This window comes from Hemicordylus capensis, chromosome 4 (assembly GCF_027244095.1).
Source record: "Hemicordylus capensis ecotype Gifberg chromosome 4, rHemCap1.1.pri, whole genome shotgun sequence".
Lineage (NCBI taxonomy): Eukaryota > Metazoa > Chordata > Lepidosauria > Squamata > Cordylidae > Hemicordylus > Hemicordylus capensis.
The window spans coordinates 265,995,089-266,020,105 of NC_069660.1; the positions used below are offsets into that span (position 1 = coordinate 265,995,089).

General features: G+C 41.1%; 1 protein-coding gene across 5 annotated transcripts in view; it reads left to right on the forward strand.

Moving 5' to 3' along the window:
* Positions 1-25,017, forward strand: part of TRIM55 (tripartite motif containing 55) — a 64,647-nt gene that overhangs the window by 28,066 nt on the left and 11,564 nt on the right. The window contains exons 5-10 of one of the 5 annotated variants that reach the window (XM_053249335.1): positions 1,106-1,339; positions 3,953-3,975; positions 4,094-4,218; positions 6,696-6,895; positions 9,821-10,105; positions 13,187-13,277. In XM_053249335.1, coding sequence (XP_053105310.1) covers positions 1,106-1,339; positions 3,953-3,975; positions 4,094-4,218; positions 6,696-6,895; positions 9,821-10,105; positions 13,187-13,277 — 958 coding nt within the window. The other 4 variants (XM_053249333.1, XM_053249336.1, XM_053249334.1 and 1 more) reach the window with 4 other exon arrangements.

Below are 25,017 nucleotides of genomic sequence, written 5' to 3' on the forward strand. Positions count from 1 at the left end.
ATCAAGGAATGGGTTAACCAAAAACACCACCATGCTGAAGTCCTAAACACACGTACTGAGGAGTAAGTCTTATTGAACACAGTGAAACGTACTTCTAAATATGCCTACGATTGTGTAGTAAATTCCTGGAATATTCATCTTGCTGTTCTAGTTCAAGATATGGACTGCAGTCCTTTGCATATTTGAATCAATTAGATTTAAGCAGCCGGTGTGCAGGGCTGCTGCCTTGTTTGTTAAGACAGATTATTTTCTGACCTTTACTTTAATTAGCTCACTGAAAACTTTGAACAAGACAGAGCTACTAAAATAGAATGTTTGATTATTTACTTTTCGTTTCAAATGCAAAGGCAGATCCTGCCAGGCTATTCTTAGCTTCAGTAATCTGCACAGGGGTTTTGAATTTTCAGTTTGCATGAAGGAAAAACATGTTTCAGACAAGCACAAATTTAGGTTATTGTATGTGGATATACAATTCTATAAAAGTGAACAAAAATTAAAAGCAGAGATCTTTCATGTTATTAGAATGTGCTATTAATTTAAAATGTGCTCCAAGAAATTAAACAGAAATTCCTAATCTCCTGTCACTGGCTTTTAAAAATATTTGTAACGTTCAACATAATCTATTCATAATTTTGTTAAGTTAAACCAGTGTTTTACAAGGCAAATTTTAGCATTAATGCACATTATAAAACAATATCTTGCCTTAGAGCAGGGGTCCACAATAGTTACAATAAATTATAGCTGGGGGTGATGGGCATTGTAGTGCATCAACATCAGGAGTACCACAGGTTGGGAACCCCTCCCTTACAGCAAACATCATTATTTTGGGATGCTGAAAACTAGAAGCCCTGGAGTTGAAGTTATTTAGTTGTCTAATATCTGTGAAACATATTGTTCAAACAGATTTTATTTAGAAAAGCACAGAATCTTCTAGGCCTTTAAAAGCCACTACTCCCAATCTGAAAAAATAAAATAAAATAAAGAGTTTGATGTGATAAAAGTAGTTCCCACATGTATCTACAAGTAAATACAAGGTACCATTGCCTAGAAGGTACTGCTTTAGTATCAACAGGACACATTTTAACACAAAACCAATTGTTCACAGGAATGTTGCAAAAGGCAGAAGGAGCAACTGTGTGAAAAATTTGATTATCTGTATTCCATACTGGAAGAAAGAAAAAGTGAGATGACACAGATAATCACTAGAAGCCAAGAGGAGAAACTGGAACAAGTCCGCTCTCTGATGAAAAAGTATGCAGACCATTTGGAGGCCGTGTCAAAACTGGTGGAATCGGGCATCCAGTTCATGGAAGAGCCAGAAATGGCTGTGTTTTTACAGGTATGTTATCAAAGGGTATTTTACAGGTATGTTATTAAAGTAAGAAGAAAATATCATTTTGCGAATTCTAAACATTTCCCATTTCTTTATTTGTGCACTGTCCAATGACTGCTCATACAAATAAAGCTCTTTTCTTACCATTGCCTAGGTACTGTTTTAGTATCTGTAGCAGTCTGTGTATTAATGGCCGTTCTGGAGTATCTGACTAGCTGCTTTCTGTTTATAGACTTGGGAGTATTTCCTCTATTTATCATGGAAGCATTCTATTCTTGTACTGTATACAGATAACACAAGTATAGAGACATTCTTCATTTCTCAAGGAGAGCTAAGCCCCACCTTCTTTAAACACAGAATTTATCTATGCTTCTAGTTTTAGAGTATACTAGCTATTAAGAGCTCCACCCTCACAGGGAGCTCAGAGACGAGCTGCACTGAAGGCTTACTGCATAGCCCAGTGCACAAGAAGAGGGGTGAGGAAGCAATTATTTGCCTTTATTGCTTCCCTGCAAAAGCCCCTTTTGCTTCCACAAATATGTCCCTGAGGGCTGTGTGACCTTCAGGACATACTTCCGGAAGCAAAAAAGGCTTGGCTGCACAGCAAGCTTTCACTGTGGCTCATCTCCAAGTTCCCTGTGTGGAGAATGTCTGCCACAGTTTTCATGTGACCAAAAGGCAGATATATCTAACCTGGACAGCAGTTCTATGCACACTTGCTTGGGAGTATGCCCCATTTAATTCAAAAGGTGTTACTTACAAATAAACCTGTGTATGATTGTGCTGTCACCTCTTTTTGTATACATTTAATTCAGTTGTTGGAGTCTTCATATAATACCAGTAAAAGGACTTGCAGTTTTCAAGGAAGGACCATGTACTCTCCCTTCACTCCTTGTTCGCAGATGACCAGAACAGCTGATTTGTTTTGAGCATATAAAAGTGTTGCTGCCAAGAACCCCTAAAAAGACAAATTCTAGGAGATTGAATGAGATAGACAAATGAAGTTCTCTAGCGTAAAAAAAATTGTGTTTTTCAATTTCTTGAGTTTAGTGGAAATCTGACACAAATTGAAATGCAGTGAACTGCCACAATATAGCTTGTTTCTTCCTCATTCTGTGAAAGTCTGAACTTCCTGTTTATAAAAGTACGTGGGCAAACTGCCAAAGTTTGTTGGAAGGCATCATTTCCATGCTTTTCCAGTGGGAGAATTATTCTGCATTTTCCAGGAAATGAATTTCTAATCAGTTTTTTTAAAAAATAATGAATTTTTCTGGTAGTGGGGGTGAGGTCTGGAATCTACCTGTGAAAATGGATGTTCCTATTTTTCAAGGTTTGGTCTGGGAGTTTCAAGCGAGTGAATGAGGCCCAACAAGCTTTATATAGATAGATCTTATTTCTACCTTTAAAAAATCTATTATATATTCTGAAAAAATGTCAATGGGAGTTATGGTATTCTGATGCCCCTTATTTATATGGACACCTCCTTAATAACTGGGTCTTATATTGGAAGAAACTGAATCTCTCTTATTTCCAAACATGTGAGCTCTGCAAAGAGATGCCACTACTGTAGTGTTTCTTATCTTTGCAGTTTTAAGCTGGGAAGTCCACCTACACCATTCTATTCATAGATCTCATAGATGGAGTCAAGGCTGGGGTTAATCATTATGTTAAGTACACTAAAGCTTAGTGCCTCCAGTAGATTGAGTCAGTTGATATGGACTTTATCTCTTGAGTCAGTTTATATCTTGGAGTTTCCCAATATGAAAAGTATACCTGTCCTGTTCCTTTAGAAAATTCCTTGCAGCTTATACCTGATTATTATCTCACTCATTACTTGACAGTGGAGTAGTGACAATATTCATAGCTGCAGGGAAGTTTAGAATATTAGTAGCCTGTTACTACTTAGCCTGAGGAACAGAATGACAATGCTTTCCATAATGGGGGGTGGGGGAATGTTCAGGTTGGTATGTAGCAGACCAGTGTAGCAGCTTCTTGCCTCCATGTGCTCATTCTTATGAGTGCATGTATTGACCTGCTTGTGCATGAGTTCCCACAAACAAGTATGTGTTATGACCATTGGGCCTCCTATGCATGCAGAATGTCCCAGTTCAGTCCCTCAGCTCTCCAGGTAGGGTTGGGGAAAGAGCCCTGTTTGAAACCCTTGAAAGCTGCTGCAGTCAGTGCATACCAGGACTACTCAACTTTCACCATTTTGCTGATGTTGGCCTACAACTCCCATCATCCCTGACGATTGGCCAATGTGACTGGGGATGCTGGGGGCTGTCGTCCAAAACCAGCTGGAGGGCCACAGTTGAATAGCCCTGATGTAGACAATACTGAGCTAGATGGACCAATGGTATGACAGAGTCAAGCAGCTTCATCTAGGTCCAAACACGTGATGTTCTTCATGGGGCTGCCTTTTCATCAAGCCCTTTGTGGAATTTCCAATCATGCTCAGTTGCAGCAAAAATATTTGTTGAAATGATGTGTGATGGGCTATTTTATTTATGATGTCTACAAGTATACATAATTTGAGAAGAATTAACTTGCAGCCTTTATAGCTTTAAAGAGAAAAGTATAAAGAATCTAATTCCTTTGGTTTTATTTTGTTTTTCACAGAATGCCAAAGCATTGCTGCAAAAGTAAGTTCTTCCCTTTTGAGACAACATGTGTGTTTTCCCACTTTTATCATAAACCACCCATTTTCAAAATGTTTCTTTGCAAACTCAAATGCAAATGACACAAATGTTTCTATTTTAGAATTGGTGAAGCTTCTAAAGCATTTCAGATGGAAAAAATAGAGGATGGCTATGAAAATATGAGCCACTTCACAGTCAATCTCAATCGGGAAGAAAAGATAATAAGAGAAATTGATTTTTACAGAGGTACGTCTTTTTAAAAATAAATTGCTTTCTTTTAACTGTGGAAGTGCACAATTTTTGTGAAGACATCCTGTCAGGAATATGATGGCGAGGCCTTTTTGACATTCCACAAATATAACAAGGCAGTTTTGCAAGCCTCATCATCAAAAGTAAACCCTCATGGAGACGAACACATTCTACTGAAAATAGATTTGTTCTTTAATAGAATTTGAGGTATTGGCCTTATGATGTACATAACCATTTCTGAGAGTCAAACATCGTGTATACAACCAGCATTATTAACCTCTCGCTGACCTATTTATATGACTAGGCAGAACTATATCAGTTATTACCAGTGGTGATGCATAGGAGAACATGTCCTTGTATTATAGTAAGAGAATAGGGCTTGATGGTATGTATTTGTCCAGCCAGAAGGGCTAAATGGCCCCCACTGCTATTCTGTGGTGATATTAATTCTTATGGCTGACATCCTGACAAAATTACAAAGTCCTATTGAAATTGAATTGTCCTTTAGAATAACTTCTGATTAATAACATTGAGTAACTTAGACTAGGTGTCAGCCTGTAATTCCTTACTGTTTACCTGTAAAAGAAAAGAAAAAACGTGTTTTACATGATGATATTGGTACTTAACATACTTGTTTGTATATGAGAGGTAGGGAGGCCCTATTAAAGATCTTTTGACACTTTTGAAGTTATTGAGGTGTTTGCTTCAGATAAACTAGCACTCTGACCTATATTGTTTTAATCCATACACATAGCTATTTATTCTGTTAGCCAAGATCCTACTCAGCTATTTCTATCACATTTGAGAGACATAGTATTAGCTACCTAATATACTGGAAACTTAGAATGCTTGCATAGTCCATCTCCAAAAAGTGAACCAGGAGTGGTTGAACCACAGAAAAACAACTCATTTAAACTTTTTGAGGAAAACTACTATTGGGCTAGAAATAGTCCCTAAATCTTACAACAACAGGGAGTTTGTTCCAGAGCCTCGGGGCAGCTATAGAAAAGGACTGACCCTGAGTCACCACCAGACAAGCTGGGGGCAGCCACAGGCAGGCCTCTCCTGAAGATTTTAACAAGCAGTGGGGACCTGACTCAGAAGGCATTCCCTTAAAGACCCTGGGCCCAAGCCATTTAGGGCTTTATAGGTGATCACCAGCACTTTTTATCTTGCCCAGAAACATGTGGGCAGCCAATGTAATGCTTTTAAGGAGTAATGTGTTATCTTCGGGTTGCCCTGGAGACCAACCTGGCTGCTGCATTTTGTACCAATTGCAGTTTCTGGACTATATACAAAAGCAGACCTATGTAGAGTGCATTGCAGTAGTCAAGTCTGGAGGTTACCGCCAAATGTACCACTGTTTTCAGGTCATTCTCCTCCAAAAATGGCCATAGCTGGCATATCAGCCTAAGCTAATAAAAAGCACCCTTGGCCACTGCCTTAACTTGAGAAACCAGAGAGAGGCCTGGATCAAGAAGTACTCCCAGACTATGTACCTGTTCCTTCTGAGGGAGTATGACCACTTCCAGAACAGGCATATCTAACCCATCTCCTGAGTTACAACTCCCCACAATAAGTACCTCTATATTGCTTGGATTCAGCTTCAGTTTGTTCTCCCTCATCCAGCCCATTACCACAAGCAGGCAGGTATTTAGGGAAGTTATACCGTTCTCTGGTGAAGATGGCATAGAGAAATAGATCTGGGTGTCAACAACTTACTGGTAACAGCCAGCACCAAATCTCCCCCAGCATTTTCATGTAGATGTTAAAAAGCATAGGAGACAGTTTAGAGCCCTGGGGGACACCATACAAAACCTACTGTTTAGAGGAGGAGTAGTCTCCAAGCAACAACTTCTGGAATCTCTCTGAGAGATAGGAGCAGAACCACTGCTGTTGCCAGATTTGGCTTATTTTAAGCCAAATTTTGGGTTACGGCCCATTTGACCCACGAGTATACCCCTTAGGTTCTAGCAACCACAGACGATCCAGAAGGATACTATGGTTGATGGTATCAAAAGCCACTGAGATATCTAAAAGGACCAGTAGAGTCACACTCCCCCTATCAATTCCCAATTGGAGATCATCTATCAGGCCAACCAAGGCAGACCAAGTGCAGTTTATAAACTGTATTTTTGAAAATAACCATTCAGTACATCTTGCTTTTACTGGGATGGTTGCCACAAGCAAAGGTGAAGACAGGTATAAAATTTAAATTATGATGAAACAGTTTGAAGATATGTTCTGGAATCCATTTCCAGCAAATGAACATGTGACCAAACAATTTCTACCACACTTATATTGCTATGTCTATCTTCACCCTATATTAAAATAGTGATATTTTTAGTCCTAATGATATGCTATTAGAGTTTTTGGCAGCTGGTGATCCACAGTGACTCCCTGTTTACAAAGGACACAGATCTGATTTTATTTTTTATGGAAACCAAGTATTGTGCTTCTCTGTATTACCTTAGAGGAGGAGGAAGACGAGGAAGAAGATGCGGTTGAAGGTGAAGATGAAGTCCACACAGAATCATCTGTTGAGGAGGAGGAAACATCTCAGCAGCCTCAGCAGGACACTGTGCCAAAAGATACCCCAACTGCATCTCAGCCTAACCCAGCATCGTCATTGCCACTGTTCCCACCAGCTGCTGACATCACAGCAGCTAACCAGGTAACTATTTGGAGGAATTGTTCTCCTGTCTGCGGTATCTGGTGTTTTCGACCTGTTCTAATCATTCTGCTGATCAAAATGTGGATAAGGCATCATTATTTATTTACTTATTTACTTATTTATCATATTTATATACCGCCTGATATATGCGATGTACAAAATCCAAATCACAATATAAAATTAAAATTAAAACAACTAAAACACTTTCAAAGAATAAAAACCGTTCACAGAATAAAACAAAATAATTTCTCTCTGTAAAACAAAACAATCAAACAATTTAAAATTAGTTTTAATTAAAAGCCTGAGAAAACTGGTGAGTCTTAAGGGTCTTTTAAAAAGCAATCAGAAATGGAGAAGCTCTTACTTTGACTGGGAGTGCATTCCAAAGCCCTGGTGCAGCCACAGAGAAGGCCTGGCCCCAAGTCGCCTCCAGACAAGCTGGCAGAAACTATAATCGGACCTCTCCAGATGATTTAGTCTCAGCTGTTGTTTCAGATTAAACATAAATTGCGGTACATGAATATATCAATATTGCAGTACATTACTATATCAATAGCTCTGATACTGGATGTAAGCTAAGAGAAAGGGCTGCTGGGAGAAAATGTGGTAGGAGAGAAAAGATTCATAACTCCTCATTCAAATGCCCCTTTTGCACTTTAAATAGCACCCTCACAGCCTGCTTTACATGTTGCCTGTGCTTAAAGACACAAGCCCCCCGTTGTCATATGTAGTTTGGCCTTAAGACAAAAAAAACCCCATGCTGTTACTGTTCATCTGATTTATTTTGTTTGTTTGGTTGGTTTGGTTTGGTTTCTATACTGCCCTTCCAAGAATGGCTGTGTTCTCACTTACACAGAGAAATAACAAATAAATAAGATGAATCCCTGTCCCCAAAGGGCTCACAATCTAAAATGAAACATAAGATAGACACCAGCAACAGTCACTGGAGGTACTGTGCTGAGGGTGAACAGGGCCAGTTACTCTCCCCCTGCTAAATAAAGAGAATCACCACGTTAAAAGGTGCCTCTTTGCCAAGTTAGCTGGGGTAAAAACCTACTTTATGAAAAATGCGGAGTAACACAATTCAAACAATTAGTTTAACAGAATAACATCTCAGTTTCTAGTCTGCTTTGGCAGCAAACACCCCGTTTAAATGAATCAAAATCACACCAACAGATCTGTCCAATGTCCAAACTGGACATCCCAGTCCTGAGTGCTTTTGTACCTGTATGTCATGCTTTGAGTTGCGTAGTCATTAATGGTAACTTTCAGAATATAGTCATACCTAACACACGCATAATGTATATCCAGATATCTTTGAGAGCACAAGCCACATAAAGGTATCCCTGGATGATCTAAGAATATATCAATATGCTCTCCCTCTTACTACCTAGTCATTTTTTCACAGGAATGGTTTCGCCTGATTTCTTTTACAAAACATTCTTGACAAATAGGGCTGTTGCTGCTGGCGTACAGTCGTCCCTCACCTATTGCGGTTATCCCAGTCGTGGATTTAAGTATCCACAACTGGAAAATTGTGATCACCCTCACCAACTGAGTATCCGCGGTTTGGCAATTGTATTTTTTATTTTTTAAAAAAATTCAGGGTAGTTTTGGGTAATGTCAGGAGTCAGAGGGTCATTTCTGGGGTCAGAGGGTCATTTTCGGGGGTTAGGGTATGACTTTTTGTGGGTGCAGGGGTGATTTTTTGGGGGGTCGGAGGTCATTTCTGCTGGTCAGGAGGTCATTTCAGGGGGTCAAGGGGCAATTCTCTCAACTTTTTGCCTTGTTTCCAGTCACTTCGCGACCACGATTCCCCTAACCCCCTGTTTGCCATTGAACCCAATGGCTCGTCTGCTGCGAATTTGCCAACCGCGAAAGTTACCAGGAATGGAACGACTGTAATTCAAAGACTATGGTTTGGACTTTATCAGTGCAATCACTGAATCAGGTCATCTCAAGTAAATGGAGGAGAGCTGGTCTTGTGGTAGCAAGCATGAATGATCCCCTTTGCTAAGCAGGGTCCACCCTGGTTTGTATTTGAATAGGAGTCTACCTGTGTAAGCACTGTAAGATATTCCCCTCAAGGGATGGCGCCGCTCTGGAAAGAGCATCTGCTTTGCATGAAGAAGATTCCTAGTTCCCTTCTGGGTATCTCCAAGATAGGGCTGAGAGAGACTCCTGCCTGCAACCTTGGAGAAGCTACTGCCAGTCTGTGTAGACAATACTGAGCTAGATGGACCTATGATCTGACTCGGTATAAGACAGTTATGAAAAGTGATGTCATCACTCATGTTATTATCACAGCAATAACAAATGAATAGATAATTTAGCTGCAGCCAAGTTCTTAATCCCAACATAGCAAATCAAAAGTATTGTTTGAAGGACAATGACTCTTAGCTCATTCAGAAGAACCTTTGTTTGTGAGAGAACATCCATGGCTACTAGTCTGGTGGCTAAAGGCCACCTTCAGCCTCAGAGGCAAGATGCCTCTGAATACCAGTTGCAGGGGAGCAACAGTAGGAGAGAGGGCAAGCCAATCAATCAATTTATTACAGCCATAGGCCATACAGAGATCATACAAAGATTAAAACAAGATTAAAAGCAAAATATGCCAACAGCAATACAATACACAACAATCAGGACAAAACAGCAGCTCCTAAGAATTAGATCTTAAACAAGATCTTAGTCTAATAGTGACATAAAAGAATTTCGCCACAACTTTAGTAACCTCATTATCTTGAGAGAGGGCAAGCCCTCCCCTCTTGCCTGTGGGCTTCCCAGAGGCATCTGGTGGGCCACTGTGTGAAACAGGATGCTGGTCTAGATGGGCCTTGGGCCTGATCCAGCAGAGCTCTTCTTATGTTCTTAACATATGCAGTTACTCACCCCCAGATGATTTCTTTATATATTTGTTCCATTAAGGGTGAAGTTGTGCTGACTACTACTCAGCAGTCTGGAGGACTAGAAGCCGAGCCACCATCAAGTGGGGAAGCAACAGATCCCTTGTTTTATCCTAGCTGGTATAAAGCTCAGCCACGACAAGCCAGCAATTCAAATACAGCCCCAGTGACCGAAAATAGGCAGGTAGGGCCTTCCATCCCTCTAGAGGTGAAAGTAAAGAAGGCACAAGCCACAGAAGCAACTGCAGCAAATGGAAGTTCTTCTGTGAGTGGCAAGGAAGTGAATACACCCGCAGCGACTTCTCAGGTTAGTATATAGCCTCCAAATACGTTGCACTCAGTCAGGACATGAAATGTTTATGAAGGAAAACAAACCTGTGGGTAAACTATGATCGGTGATCATATCAGAACAACCTGGTGGAGGTTCAATGAAATCTAGAGAAAGATCACTATGATTCAAAATAAAGGCTGCATCTTCAAAGTCAGATGCATACAATATTGTAAATTAATGCACAGCACATGGTTATTTCATTATCATGAGTTTATATACTAGCATTCTAGTAAAAATGCACTGATAGTTTTTTCTGTACATGTTTTAAGACCCTTGTTAATTGCTTTGGAATGGTTTGATGTATGATAGTTTCATTCCCAAGAAACAACTTCAACAAAGAAATTTGAATGTATGTTCATCTTGCGCACCTGTCCTGCAGTCAGCGTGAAACATGTGTACATATAATTGTTCTAAAGCGACATTGGCAAAGGAGTTAAGACATGGGTATTAAGATACATACATGGCTGAGATCCAAAGAATGATGAACGACTTCCAAATGCCCAGCAGGGCTTTGGCCTTGAATTTCTCACATGGTAGCCCCCTGCCCCCCTCTAAAATGCTGCACTAAAAACCTCTTCTGGAATGCAGAAGAGTTTCAAAGACAGTTGATGAGATGGTGTGTGGTGCAGTGCACAAGCCTTTGGATACATCTAAAGTAATTCTTTGGATCTTGCCCCATGTCTGTAAGAATTATCTTTGGAGACAGCTCAGTATTTTTCATGCACAAGGTCAGTTAGACCTGAAAATATCTAATTGATCAGAATGTCACACATGCAAATACCAGAATAGCGACACACTGTTCCATTGGTCATTGTTCTTAAATTTGTAAATGAGATAGATAATGGAGCTGCTGGATATTCAGCTTTTCTTCTAATTCTCCCCCAGCTATGATTATGCTATCATATCATTCATTCATCTGGAATATACAGTTGTCCCTGCTTAACCTCTTCTTTATATATATACTGTGATTTGCAACTGCAGTAGACTTCTTTTTTAATACTGATAGCATTTTAAAGAAAGCATGGTGTGCTTTAAATTAATATTGCAGTGCCAATAACTTCTCCGAAGTATTTTCCAAATAATGTTTTGCTAAGGTCAGAAGACCATACAATGCAATACAGTTAATACAGTATGATGGTAGATCTACAATAAATTACCATTATTGTGCTTTCAATAAGATTGACACTGATGATGTCTTGAAATTCTTGCTTAATAAAATCAGTGGGAGTTGTATTGCAAAGCCAAGATTTCATCCATTGTTGCCTCAAGATTTCCCCCCCTTTCAAATATGCTCATGAAATCTATCACATGCTTAATAGATTACTGAAGACCACATGCAAACAATATATCTAACATACATGAACTCACCCTTGCATGCGTGAAGTTCTTGAGGCCTTAAAAAGATTCACTAACTGTTACTATATGCATTCCAGAGTGACAAATCATCATGTCTTCTTTTCTTTTCTTTCTTTTTCTTTTCTTTCTTTTTCTTTTCTTTTTCACATTTCTAGCCATTCTAAGTCCATAACATGGAAGTACGTCTCTTGATTTCTATGGAACTTCTATGTACATGTGCTATGGATTGCTCTTAAAGTAATTGTTTTGGGAAAGCTTTGCTTACAGTAAGAATAGGAGAAGGGGTAGCAAAAAGAACAGGTTTCAGCAGTTGTCATGAGCAACCCAGCAGTGGTGGGAAGGATATAGTGCCAAACAGGGAAGAAGAAGAAAGCTTAGTAGAAACAAGAGAGTACCTGACATCAAGATAGCGCTGCACTGAGGCAAGCAATAGGGCCAGGAAATGTTTGTTGGTTTTGTTTGTTTGTTTGTTTGTTTGTTCATTCGATTTCTATACCACCCTTCCAAAATGGCTCAGGGCAGTTCACACAGAGAAATAATAAATAAATAAATAAGATGGATCCCTGTCCTCAAAGGGCTCACAATCTAAAGGAAACATAAGATAGACACCAGCAGCAGTCACTGGAGGTACTGTGCTGGGGGTAGATAGGACCAGTTACTCTCCCCCTGCTAAATAAAGAGAATCACCACGTTAAAAGGTGCCTCTTTGCCAAGTTAGCGGGGGGGAAATGTCAGAGTAGTAACAGCAGGAGGGGTCGTAGCTCAGTACCAGAGCACATGGTTTATATGCAGAAAGTCCCAGGTTCAATTTCAATTTCCGGCATCTCTAATTATAAGGATCAGGTAGCAGGTGATAGGAAAGACCTCAAGACCTCAGACCCTGGAGAGCTGTTGCCAAGGATAGCAGATAATACTAGATTGACTAGTGGTCTGATTCAGTATAAGGAAGGTTCATATGACATATCTATGTTGCAGACTTAACTGTTAGTTATAGTTAGTTTAATTATTAGTTATAGTTACTGGCTGAAATCTGGACTAATGCACCGAAAAATGTTTCCCATGCACAACTGTGCCTCCCCAAAACATGTCCTTGAGGTTAGAGGCACTGTGGGCTGCAGAAGGAAGGGGAGAAGGGGGGAGTCCCCCCTCCCCATGTGCATATGAAGCAGCTTTTGATGCACTTTACATTCATCTGGATGTCAGCCACCATTATATAATGCATTACTATAATCATAGTGGGATCTCTAGGTCTTTGAGAGGACATGGGATGGTCGGTAGGAGCACAGATCTCTAACAGAGGTTTCAGTACCTTCATTAAAATGCAATTCCCAGAATTCTTTGGGGGAAGGCATGACAGATATAAAATCAATATGCCTATTTTGGAGCAGTACAAGGACCACAGAAGGTGTCTTTACAAAGGATGGCTTCTAGAAGTGGATTCGTGGGGATTTTGTCTGCCTGATATTTTATCTGTGCATGTGCTTCTTACAAGGACTAATTTAACACAAAGTCCAATTTACATGTGTATCAAATCTACCCATGAGTGTTTTCATCATAACTACCTACACACACAACATTTTAAATGGTACAGGGGGAAAACCATTTCCTGAAAATTGAATGTCTACCTCACAAAGCTCAGCAATAATGAGCAATTTATTCTGATGACATTAGTGAAGTGTTCTTCTCATTATTTCCTCACAGGGATTAGCATTCTCCATTTCAGTTTTGGCTTTTCTTATCATACTGCACCATCTCTGGAGTCAGATTCAATACATGATTTTTACTTTAATGGGTAGGAACTGTTTTGTTTTATCCCTAACTAACAGCACAAGCCGTTTTTCTGGTTATGCTTGCAGGTGTCTTAGAAACAAGTGGCCCATTCTTCTCATCTAGACCGCTATCATGTAATACATGCTTCCTAAAGCTTTTCCTCTTCATCTTCCCCTCCCTTTGAAATGTCAATCCAGAGTGTAATCCTGCATGGTTGAAATGAGACCTTGTTTTAGAAGGCGAGAAAGGTGGGAAATCCCATGTTAATCCCATGGACTTATATTTCAGATATTAGGCATTGCTGAAGTTGCTTAAAACTGTAGCTGTAGCAAGGAGCAGTTTTACCCTTATAAGTGCCCATGCTAATGCTGAGTGTGACTGTTCATCCCAAAGATCTGAGAAGACTGATATATTCATAACAAGTATGCAATAGAGCTTCCTGTAGGATAGCTCCCCTTCAGAATGCAATTGGGGAACTATGTAAGTAGATCTCCCGCATCTCAAAAATTCTGTGTCCATGGAAAGCTGGGGTTTTAGCTCAACTTTCTCTTTGGCATGTTGATTTTCTGTGTGCAGGGAGATTTATATGAGAAGGAATTCTCAGTCATCCACTCCACTCCCCTGCTTGCCTTCTGCAGCCCCATATGTGTACCATCTGCTAATCCCAAATATATAGATCCGTATTTATTATAGTAAAAATGAAACAGAATTTTCAAAAGAAAAATATTGTTTACTTTGTATTCATTATTAGTAACAGTGTGCTATGTATTTCAGTGCTGCTTTTCAACCAAAAGCCCTCAGATCAGCTCACAAACATATTAAAAGAACATAGTACAAAATAATCAAGTAATTCAAAACAGGACAACAATGAAATTAACAGAAGTCAGCACATAATTGGCTATTAGTGATATTACAGAAGTGATATTGTTTGTTATACTTGTTGCTCTTCCATTGAGAAGAACAGAGCAGCTTAGATGGATTCCAAGCCAGTCTCCCATTCAGATGTTAACCAGACTAAATCCTGCTTTGCTTTATCAATGAAATGGCATCATGTGCCTGATACGATTCACCAGTTCATGTCATGAATGAACAATTACATACCAGAAATATAGTTGTCTTCCTTCCATAAGAATTAAAGTGTGCCTTTGAGTCGGTGTAGACTCCTGGTGACCACAGAGTCCTGTGGTTGTCTTTGGTAGAATACAGGAGGGATTTACCATTGCCTCCTCCTGCGCAGTATGAGATGATGCCTTTCAACATCTTCTTATATTGCTGCTGCAGGATATAGGTGTTTCTCATAGTCTGGGAAACATACCAGGAGGGATGTTTCCAGTTCTGGCTTGCTAGTCAAGTCATTTCCCCACTACGCCATTATGTGGCTCCATGAAAATTAGGTTGGGTAAAACATTGTTAGATTGTTTTATATCTTTTTATCCATGACTTTTTAAAAAAATGCCTGTCCTATCTGTGCTACTACACTACTGTGCTACTACATTAGAAAGGACATACCCTCAGCTCTTGCCAAGGGACTTCCCAGAGGCATCTGGTGGGCCACTGTGTGAAATAGGATGCTGGCCTTGGGCCTGATCCAGCAGGGCTGTTCTTATGTTCTTACTATTGTACTACTGTTGTTCACAGTTGGATTGCACACCCCTTCCGGGTATACCAGTAGGGTCATAAACTCAAAATGATATATTATTACCCAACACAATATACCCCTAAATACATTACAGTTCTATACTTGTATAGCAATGATGGGGGAATTACTTGGTCCAAATGCATCTTCTTGGTGGTGTTCATGCTGATGCTTCACCTGAGAGATATCTACTGCTTCCATCATCTGACTTGATTTAGCCATTCTCCAAAGGTTCACTGGAGAAGCTGCATAGTATATTACAGTTAAAAACAATTATGGAATCCTTTGGCTAGAGGCATTCATGTCGTTTTTCAATAGCCTGAACAATAATCCTTTGTCAGCATTATTTGTAAAACAATACTATTCTTAGTGGCTTAGTTTAGAATAGCTTTTTCTGTAACTGTGATTGGTTTTCCTTCTGCACAATGGACCTGAAGGGGAGATGACAAATTTTATAGCATTGTTCCAGTTAGGTCCTTCTGGTCGCTTAATTACTGCTTGGGTCCAGCAATTCTTGTCTTGATTTCCTTATCCAACTGTATCCATCCATTCTTGAAGAGGAGGGTGGGACTTACCTTCTTTGCCAACAGCCCACCTTTTCTTCCATCTCTCTATATAATACGCTAAGGTTGTACATGGCAAGCCCCACCCACACAGTGCTTTACCAATTGAAGGTAACAGAGCAGAAGCACCATGGTGATTGGGCAATGCAGATTCCATATGAAGACAGGAAAGAGGAGCGGGTAGAGTGAGTGAGCAAGCAGGTGAGTGGGCGGGGAGGGGGCAAGTGAGCAGGGAGGGGCGAGCAACGGGGAAGGGTGAGCAGGTGAGCGGTGGGGAAGGGGCGAGCGGGTGAGCGGCAGGGAGGGGGCAGCTGAGAGTGGGTGGCTGACACTGAGAGATAAAGCAGGGGCTGTGGCCAGTTACTACTAACAATATGACACACGGTAGAAAATTACCCTCAAATGAATGAGCTTTCTATGGTGGGGTGATTTCTATCCCATTCCCATTATACAGTAAGTCAATTGGGAGGGGGGGGAAACCCAAGAAATAAATGGGCTTTCTATGGTGGGGTGACTTCTATCTCATTCCCATTATAAGTCGGGGGGGCAACTTTTGAATGGGCTTTCTATGGTGGGGTGGTATCTTTCCAGGGCCGGACTGGGGTCACTGAGAGGGCAGTGGAATGTATGTGGGGAGGGCGCTGGGTTTTGAGCAGAATGGGTACTTAAGGGTGGGAGTCGGGGCACAGGGGTGCCCCGCGGGTGGGGCGCACCGGGAATATGCCCTGTTGCCCTGTGAGCCAGTCCGAGCCTGTATCTTTCCCATGCCCACTTTAAGCTCTTTGGAATGGGGGAGGACACCCTCTTTCTCTTTGGAAACTTCAGTTTTGTTTCCCCAGATGGTGATAGTGTCTCAAAACCAGTCTGAGGTACTGTAGAATTCTGTGCTCCCGAGTAAGGGCGGATGAAACCAGCCCCTCCCACATTGTCAGACCTAGTATTTGGAACAAGTAAAGCATTCAGAAGCATCTGACTTTGCAGAAGCAGGGGTTTTAGCCTGCAGAACCAAGCCAAAAGGGTCACAACAGCAGCAACCACAACATGTCAGCTTCAGTAAGCCTGGCATCAGTGATTCGACCATCTGCAGTTCATCTCTGGTCTTTTCCCATTTCTCCTACTGGGATACAGACCATTGGGTGTATGTGTGTTGCAGCTTAGTTCCAGGTGGAGAGAGCAAGAAGATGTAGAGGTGGGATGTGTGGCACTCAACAGTTTGCTGAACCTCACTTAACTGCCATTGAAGTTACCAAGATGGTTACATGACAAGCATAAATGGCAAAAGGTGGTCTACAACCATTTTATTATTTTCCCACTGCACACTGCTGTAGGGGAGGGGGGGTGCTTCCTCCAGTGAGAGGCCAGACCAAAAGAGTCCAGCAAGAAGAGGCAGTGAGTGAAGTAATTCCCTCCCCTGAATTCTGAGAGGGGGGCTAGAGAGAGGAGACCATCATGAACCCTGAGGGAAGAATCCAAATAATGCCTGAAGTCCTGGAGAGCCACAGCCAGTCAGAGTAGACAATGCTGCTCTAGATGGATCTATGGTCTGACTCAGTAAGCAACAGCTTCCTATGATCTGATGGAAGTACCTTGACCTAACAGAACTGAAAGTGTATCTTAACCTGATAGTCCTGGTTGGTGTGTTTCATGCCAATCAGGCAGCACTGCAGGGACTATGGGCAGTACATTTGGGGCCTTCCTGCTTCTGGGTCACAATGCAGCTGAGATGATTTGAGGACATTACAAGTAATTTAAGGTTAAATGACCAAGCCACATGTCAGGATAGAAGATTGATTGCCAAGCTGGCAACCATTACAGGTATCAGGACCTTGTTTGTTCAGCAGCTGCAGCACAACTATATTCCTGGGTTTGACCAGCATTTGATGAGCAGCTGTTAAGTTTCCAATATGCTGTTCCTTCTGGCAACACATTCTAAGCAAGCCAAAGAAGTACAGTTTGAAATTATGGTGGCGCTGTGATGCAGAAATATTCTACTCACTGACATGAGGTTTTTATCTTGGAAAGCAAGCTGGAGGGACTGCAACAAAGACAAGTAGGCCATCCAACAATATGGACAACACTTTGGCCGCTTGCTGAAGTGTATGTAAAGGGGTGATTCAGATGAGCATGCCTCTCACATGATTAAAGGATGTGCTGAGAGTGCATTGGTGCATCCACCAGTGACATCAAGGCAAGTGCATTCTTGCCACATTCTTGCTGAGAGCATCTACTAACTATATACTGGGAAAAGCTTATCTCTCATCACAATTCTCTGAGGGCAGGTTCAGATGAACATTACTCTGCACATGCGAGAACATCAGCAAGAGTGTGGCAAGAATGCACTGTGTAGGCACTATGATACACAAGAAGCCAGACATACCGCCAGAGATGCAACCACGTTCACAAAGGGAAGCACTGTGTTTGGCTTGGATGGACAGAAGACATTTGTATTGTGTGTACCCAGGAAGTCTGTGCCCAGGACAACTGACAAGAAACTAAGCAAAAAAATAAATAAATGTGATGATTGTGACTGGCCTGTAGAATGCACTTGATGAGCCTCCAAATTTTCTTTAGGTCAGTCACAGCATGTCCTTTAAGCTGAAATGCTGAGAACAGAGCTGTTGAAATATGGATCCTCAACCTCTCTCAAAGAGGATCCATATTTTCTTAGCTGAGAACTCACATTATCAGTAAGTCTTGCAGTCACACAGGATGCCATGCTTGGGATGTGGGGGTCAATAATGCACTTCCAAGGAGTGAAAATTATTGTGGGTTCTGTGACATGAAAATGTTGGGGTGGGGGGCATCCATTGTAACCAATGGGACTACTCGAGCATAGGAAGTTCTACTAATGTGTAAAAAAAAAAACAATCATTATTCCGGATGAGGAATCACCTCTGTCACTTCTGCTACAAAACACCTCCGCCACTTCCATATTAAGACTATTACAAACTACTTTTTCACTATGGTCTTCATCTTTATATCTCCCCCCACATACACACACCTTTTGATTTAGCATTCAGCTGATAAATTCAAGAGCTTGCTCATTATTTTATGACATTGTGGTTGGTTCTCATAAAGCCCTCTGGCTGTTGTTGGACTATGACTCCTATTATCCCCAATCATAATGTCCAGTAGCCAAAAATGATAGGAGTTATAAGCCAACATCTGCAGGAGGGCTGCAGTTTTTGAACCCTATAATAAAGACATTGTACTACAGTTACTTACAGATTTTTATCAACATAGCAACCCACTACTATTTTATCCTTTCAGAGTTTCACTGTAGTGGGGCAATTGTAGTGTTAGCATCGACTGCTAACAGTGCATGTCTCTTCTCCAACCACTGCCAACTTTAGAGCAGATTGTTTTGTTTTGTATTGCTATAGTCCCATTACCAAAGGGCAACGTTTTGTGCTTCTGAGATGTTGGGTATCTACTTCTTTGGTGCCTGATAATATAATCGCCCAGCCTACACATCTATGTACAATAGAGTGGCTCTTTATTTATTTTTCCCCCCAAGGACTCAAATTCAAACCACATTTCTTGAAGTACATTCAAAATTATTGAGAAATGTCTTGTGATAGTACATTCTTTTGGTGACTCCCCATGTTTGATAGATCTTTTGTTTTGTCTATTTAAGACTAGCTGGAACATAGAGTGAATAACTGATAGAGAAATATCGGTGTAGTGTAGTGTGGTAGATGATGCCATATGCAACCAATAAGATGCTTGTTCATTTCCTGCATTTTCAGCTGTTGGCTCGAATCAGATTTGATTATAAAAATATATATACTATAGGGACAGCTATACCTAAAGTTGAATTCCTGCCTGATTGTAATAAACCTTTTTAAACCAGAAGACAGATTCAGTATGTTTAAACTACTTGTAAATGAGCAACAGATAGTCATTAAAATGTAAGGTTACTCCTAATGTTGTTCATTGTTAATATCATTAAAACGCTGTTGTATCCTCTCCCTCCACTTTTCTGCTCACCTTACTTTGACGATTAGTAAGAAAAGTAACTAAATTGCATCTTACTCTTGTTTTTCACATTTTGCCCTAATTATCTGACTGTAACTTTATCCTACTCATAGGGCCATTGCTTTCCTTGGTCACACATCCCATAGTAGTGCATGTCTGCCACAATTGCCAGAGAGAGATATAGTATGCAGAATTAAAATTTAAAATGTATGCCCAAGAGATGGAGTACATCAAATGTCAAGCAAGTCTGCATTATGCTAAATTTCAGACAATTGCTAGTTATGTAAATTTACTTTAAGTGCACAGTAGCTAATAAGATCATTAAAGAGATGGGACTGAAAGATCAGACTGTGAATTAATGCCATGCTACATTTGAGTCTCAAGTGATAAACTGTGATTATATTATTGAAGTTGCTGTTCTAAATTGCAGGACTTCAGTTCTAGAATCATCTAGAATTATTTCAGTGCTTTACTGACCATCTCAGGGTTCTGAAAAGGAGCTTTTCAGGGTCAACCTTTCCAGCCTCAGTCCAACAACAACAAAGTTAAGCATGTGCCTTATTTTTTGCACTCTACATAAGTCAGATGGGGTTTCTCATATACAAGTTAGTAATGTACTGAAGTTTAGGCTGAATTATATGTTGGGGTTTTTGACTTCCATTTAGCTTGGAGAAGACAGTGCTGCTCACCTCTGGATCCATGCTGTTTTGCTAATTCACTCAGCTGCACTTTAAAAGGAAAACTCTGCTGCAGACTCTTGGGCTACTGGGCCCATAACCCTGTTCGGGTTTGTGATTATTTAGCAAAGCACCAAGGAATCTACCACTCCAGTTACAGAGTGCAGAGTTTAGTTGTTGCAGCTATTTAAGTAACACTCATGGAGATCACTGTAGAGTCTAAACTAAATTGATTTGTTGGTGAAGTACATTTGAAATAGGAAATACCTACTCTGTCTATCAGCTACATAATGAATAGGGAGAGAGAGAGAGAGAGGTTACCATCTTCTCTCTAGGAGGAAAGGAAGAGGACTGACTCACTACAGGAAGTACCTGAGGAGTCAAAGGAGGCGTCATAGAGTAGGAGCAGGTAAAGAGACCCTCACTAGCTAGCTCTGCTCCCAATGCCCCTAGTGGTCATTAGGATAGTTGGTGCAGAAGGCTGATGCATTGGAACTCCATCCCCAACATTATAAGATCATAAATAGGTCCACTGATTAATTATATTCAGGAGACTAATATATTCCTTTGCTTTTTCCTTTGTTTGCATTCACACACAAAAACATATACTCCAGTTTACTCCATTTGGCCCTAGTCTTGAAGTCTTCTCCATCACCAACAGAATTATGAATTCAGCTTAGCCAATAGGAATTAGAATACTTCTATCAGAATTCAGGCTGGTCAATAGGTTACTACTATTCTACTGTTTTTCTACTACAAATACACACACACACACAGTACCGCTGTTCAACTGAAGTTCTCAAAACATAGAAAAATAAATAATACATAAATAAGATGGTCCCATGTCCCCCAAAGGGCTCACAATCAAAAAATGTAACATAAGGTAGACACTAGTAACAGTCACTGAAGGGATGCTTTGCTGGAACTAGATAGGGACAGTCTACTCTGCTGGTGGAAGGGGCACTGCTCCCAAGTATAAGAAAAGAGGCCTGGCTTGCAGGGAATTTAGAACAAGCTCGGTTCATAGAGCCCAATTTGCCTGGGTTTTAGTTTGTAATTGGCTTAAGATGTTGGCTAGTCTAACATTTGCAAAGCATGTTGCTTGCTTAGGGCAGGGAAGGAAGATTGTACTTGTTACATTAAAATGATGCTTGGTCATTATATTCTTATTTCCTAGTCAAGAGCAGCTGTGGGGGGGCGGGGTGGACTGATCTGTATCAAGAGGACTGCATCTTGCTAGGGGAGGCTATAACTCTCGGATTGACATCTTCTTCTCAGCTGCTGTTTGTTCCAGCCCCCAGGAAAACTCACATTTGCCGATTGCATGCTAATTATTATTATTATTATTATTATTACATTTATATCCCGCTCTTCCTCCAAGGAGCCCAGAGCGGTGTACTACATACTTGAGTTTCTCTTTCACAACAACCCTGTGAAGTAGGTTAGGCTGAGAGAGAAGTGACTGGCCCAGAGTCACCCGGCAAGTATCAACGCTGAATGGGGATTTGAACTCGGGTCTCCCCGGTCCTAGTCCAGCACTCTAGCCACTACACCACGCTGGCTAATAAATACAGCTGTAGCCTGATGACCTCTGTTTATCTTGAAAAGCTGCTTTGGGAGGGGGCAATTGAAAGTGGAGAAATGGGAGACTTGGAGGGGCATTTTTATTTTTTGCCAACTGCTTCCTGTTTCAAAGTGCTCTCCAGGTAGCATTTCTCCCCATCCAAGATTTCAGAAGTGGGTTTGCCCTTGGCTTCCTGCCCTGCTTGTGGGCTTCCCTTTGGACATCTGGTTGGTCACTGTGGGGAGGGGGATGCTGGACTAGATGGGCCTTTGGTCTGATCTAGCCAGGCTCTTCTTGTACTACTTGGGTGGAGGGGATAATTTGGAGCAAGGAAATGGCAGGCAGGAAACAGATTTATTACTCACTCACTCCCATCTACCATGTCTCCAATCCCATCTGCCCCTCCACAAGTGGCTTTTCCTGTATAAAAAATGGCTGTCAGGCTACAATTGCATGTCTCTGTTTAGCCCCAGGAAACATATTTTAAAACGATTAAGCATGTCGTTAAAATCCAGAAGATACCACGCCCACGCCCCTGACTGTTTCCTTTTAGGCTTCTCTTCTAATTTCTGGAAGTTGCTTATGTGATTCAGTGACACCAATGAGGAGCTGCTGTAATGACAATAAATTTTTGTCAGGTTCCCAGGCAATGGTGTTGCTGTAATTAGTTTTGACAGTGCTTCCTTAATAGCACTAATAGTCACATCTCCAGACTATACTGTGAGTCATGGGATACCTTCTGGTTTCTGAGTTCAGTCCTTTTTCTACCAATTCTATCTCAGAATAATAGAGGACCCAGTGATTTCCTCTATTCAAATGAAAGCACACCAAGGCTGACCTTAGCTTTATAGTTTGCTTCACTGAAAACTAAAAAATACTTCAGTTCTGATCTCTATTAAATTGCCTCCGTATTGTAGCTTGTTATCCTCTGAGTTAACGAAGATGCTTTCAAAAATCAAAAGGAAAGCATGTTTCCTTATTTCCTAATACCATTTCTTTCCCTCAGAAATTTTACCTACTTGGCTTTTCCACATGGTCAGAGCTTTGTGCAATAAACACATTTGTTTCTCATTTCTTATATGTTAAGAGTTGTGTGCAAAACACACACATTTATTTCTCATTTCTTTTATGCAAGTATTTTCATACTTGGGGCAATTGCATTTTTGAGCACTTGAAGTACAAAGTATTTTCTACCTGAGAAAAAAGCTGTTTCTTCCAGCTAGTGCAGGGCTGCACAACTTTGGCCCTTCAGTTGTAGCTGGACCACAGCTCCCATCCTCTCCAGTCACAGGGCTGTTAGTCAGGGATCATGGGAATTATAGTCCAACAACAGCTGAGGGCCAGAGTTGCACAGCCCTCAGCTAGTGCATTAATTGCAGTACTCCAGATTGGAGATGCTATATGGAATGCGCCTATGCAGGAGCCCCTCTTGGATATCATTTGTGCAACATTTGTGTAGTGACAAAATCTTCTCCACCCCTATGGTTTGCTCCATTTCACTCATGTTCATTTTATATTTATTTGATTGTATTAATTCTTTGGAGTCTATGACTTCCCTCACTGCACAACTCTTGTTTGGAAACACATAAAGAGCTAGGTTTCTTTATTTTAAAAAGGAAAGAAAGAACAACTGTCCTTCACAGTCAAACTGTCCTCCATCTATTTTGTGGAAAGGGTCTATTGTACTGTTCTCGCTGAGGGTATAGTGCACCATTCTAAAATGTACTGAAACGGTACTGGTAGACATTGTGAGCCAATCTTTTAAAGCAGTAGAACCTATCTGCATAGTGTAGGCCTGCTCTACTTAGCCCCCGCCACCCACAGCTGTTTTAAGACTACACCTCCCATAATCTCCAGACACAGTGGCCCATAACCAGGGATTGTGGCAGGGGTGCACAGCTCAAATACCCCGGTGGGCCATAACCAACCATGATTTGGTATGCAGGGGCAGAGGTAAATTTCCAGCACATTAATCATCACATTTATTAGTTATTAGTTATCCATAGCATGAGGGAGGGAACAGGAGGCTCCTAGCAACCTTTCCTCTTCCCTGTCTCCCATGTACTTTCAAAGCTTGCAAAGGTCTGTTTTGAAAGGAGGCTGAACTCACCAGATCCATGGGGCAAGGCGGCATTTTACACCTCAGATCAGGCACCACAATGCTTTGGGCCCGCCTGGGGCCAACAAAAAAGTTTCTGTGGGCCGGATCTGGCCCCCGGGCCTTATGTTGTGCAGGCCTGGATTATGGGGATCGTAGGCCAACATCTGCAGGAAGGCTGAAGTTGCGCAGCCCTGGCATAGCGGAATGCAGGTCAATTCTCATAATTCATGGACTAATTAAAGTTGTTTGAGGGCTGATTTTTAGACTAATTCAGGCTGTTCTGCTCTTACTTCTAAATTTTTTATTTTATTTTTTGCTCACAACAGTTCAAGAGCAAGAAGGGTTTTTCCAAATTTAAAATGTTCTTGGGAAACATTATAGGGTTTATTCAGACTGTAGCAGTATCATAGAGAAGTCAGGTTGCACCCATTGGCTGATACTATGCATGTATGAGCAAAGGAGGCATGCATGCAGGGGCTACAATCCCACTTCAGCAGCCCAGTTGCTCAAGTAGGGCAGGGGGATTTTTACCAATTACCCTTCTGAGGGTAGTGCTCTATGCAACCTGGAATTATGTCCCTGAGGGCAAAATGACCCTCAGGGACATAATTTTCAGATTGTGCAGAACACTTCGGAGGAAAGAGAAATAGGCAAAAATCAAGCATACAAGCAGTCTCTCTGCTGAAGTGGGACACAACCACTGCCAGCATGCTTCTTTTGCTTGCATGTGCATAGTGTTAGGATGTTAGCCAATGTCTTTTCCAACAATGTATAAAGGAAGGGCTAGAGTATTGCTGTGTTTCAGTTCCCATAATAAGTAATCATCAGCAACAAGCCAGACCAGGGAATGTATATATGTAATTGTGTTATTACATATATCTTCACTTTGTTCTTTCTGTTTTATACAGTAATCCAACCTGGGCAAAAACAACAACATTCCTTACATTTCCTGTCTATCAGAAAACACAGCCTGTAGACCCAGCCCGACAAGATTTAAAAATGGAAACACCTAGAATTCTGAGTAAAGAAAGATGTTGTTTTTGCATTAGGGACTCTTTCCAATTACTCAGAGACTTCGAGGAATTAGAATGTGCTGATGGATCTGATGTCTTAGCAAGATGCTCTATTTATGGAGCTCTTGGAGAACTCAGCTGGCCTCCATAGTATGTACAGTCTGTCCATAGTTTTTATGCGCCACTCCTAGCATAGTTGCGATAGTTCTGCTAAGTCATTCATTCATGAT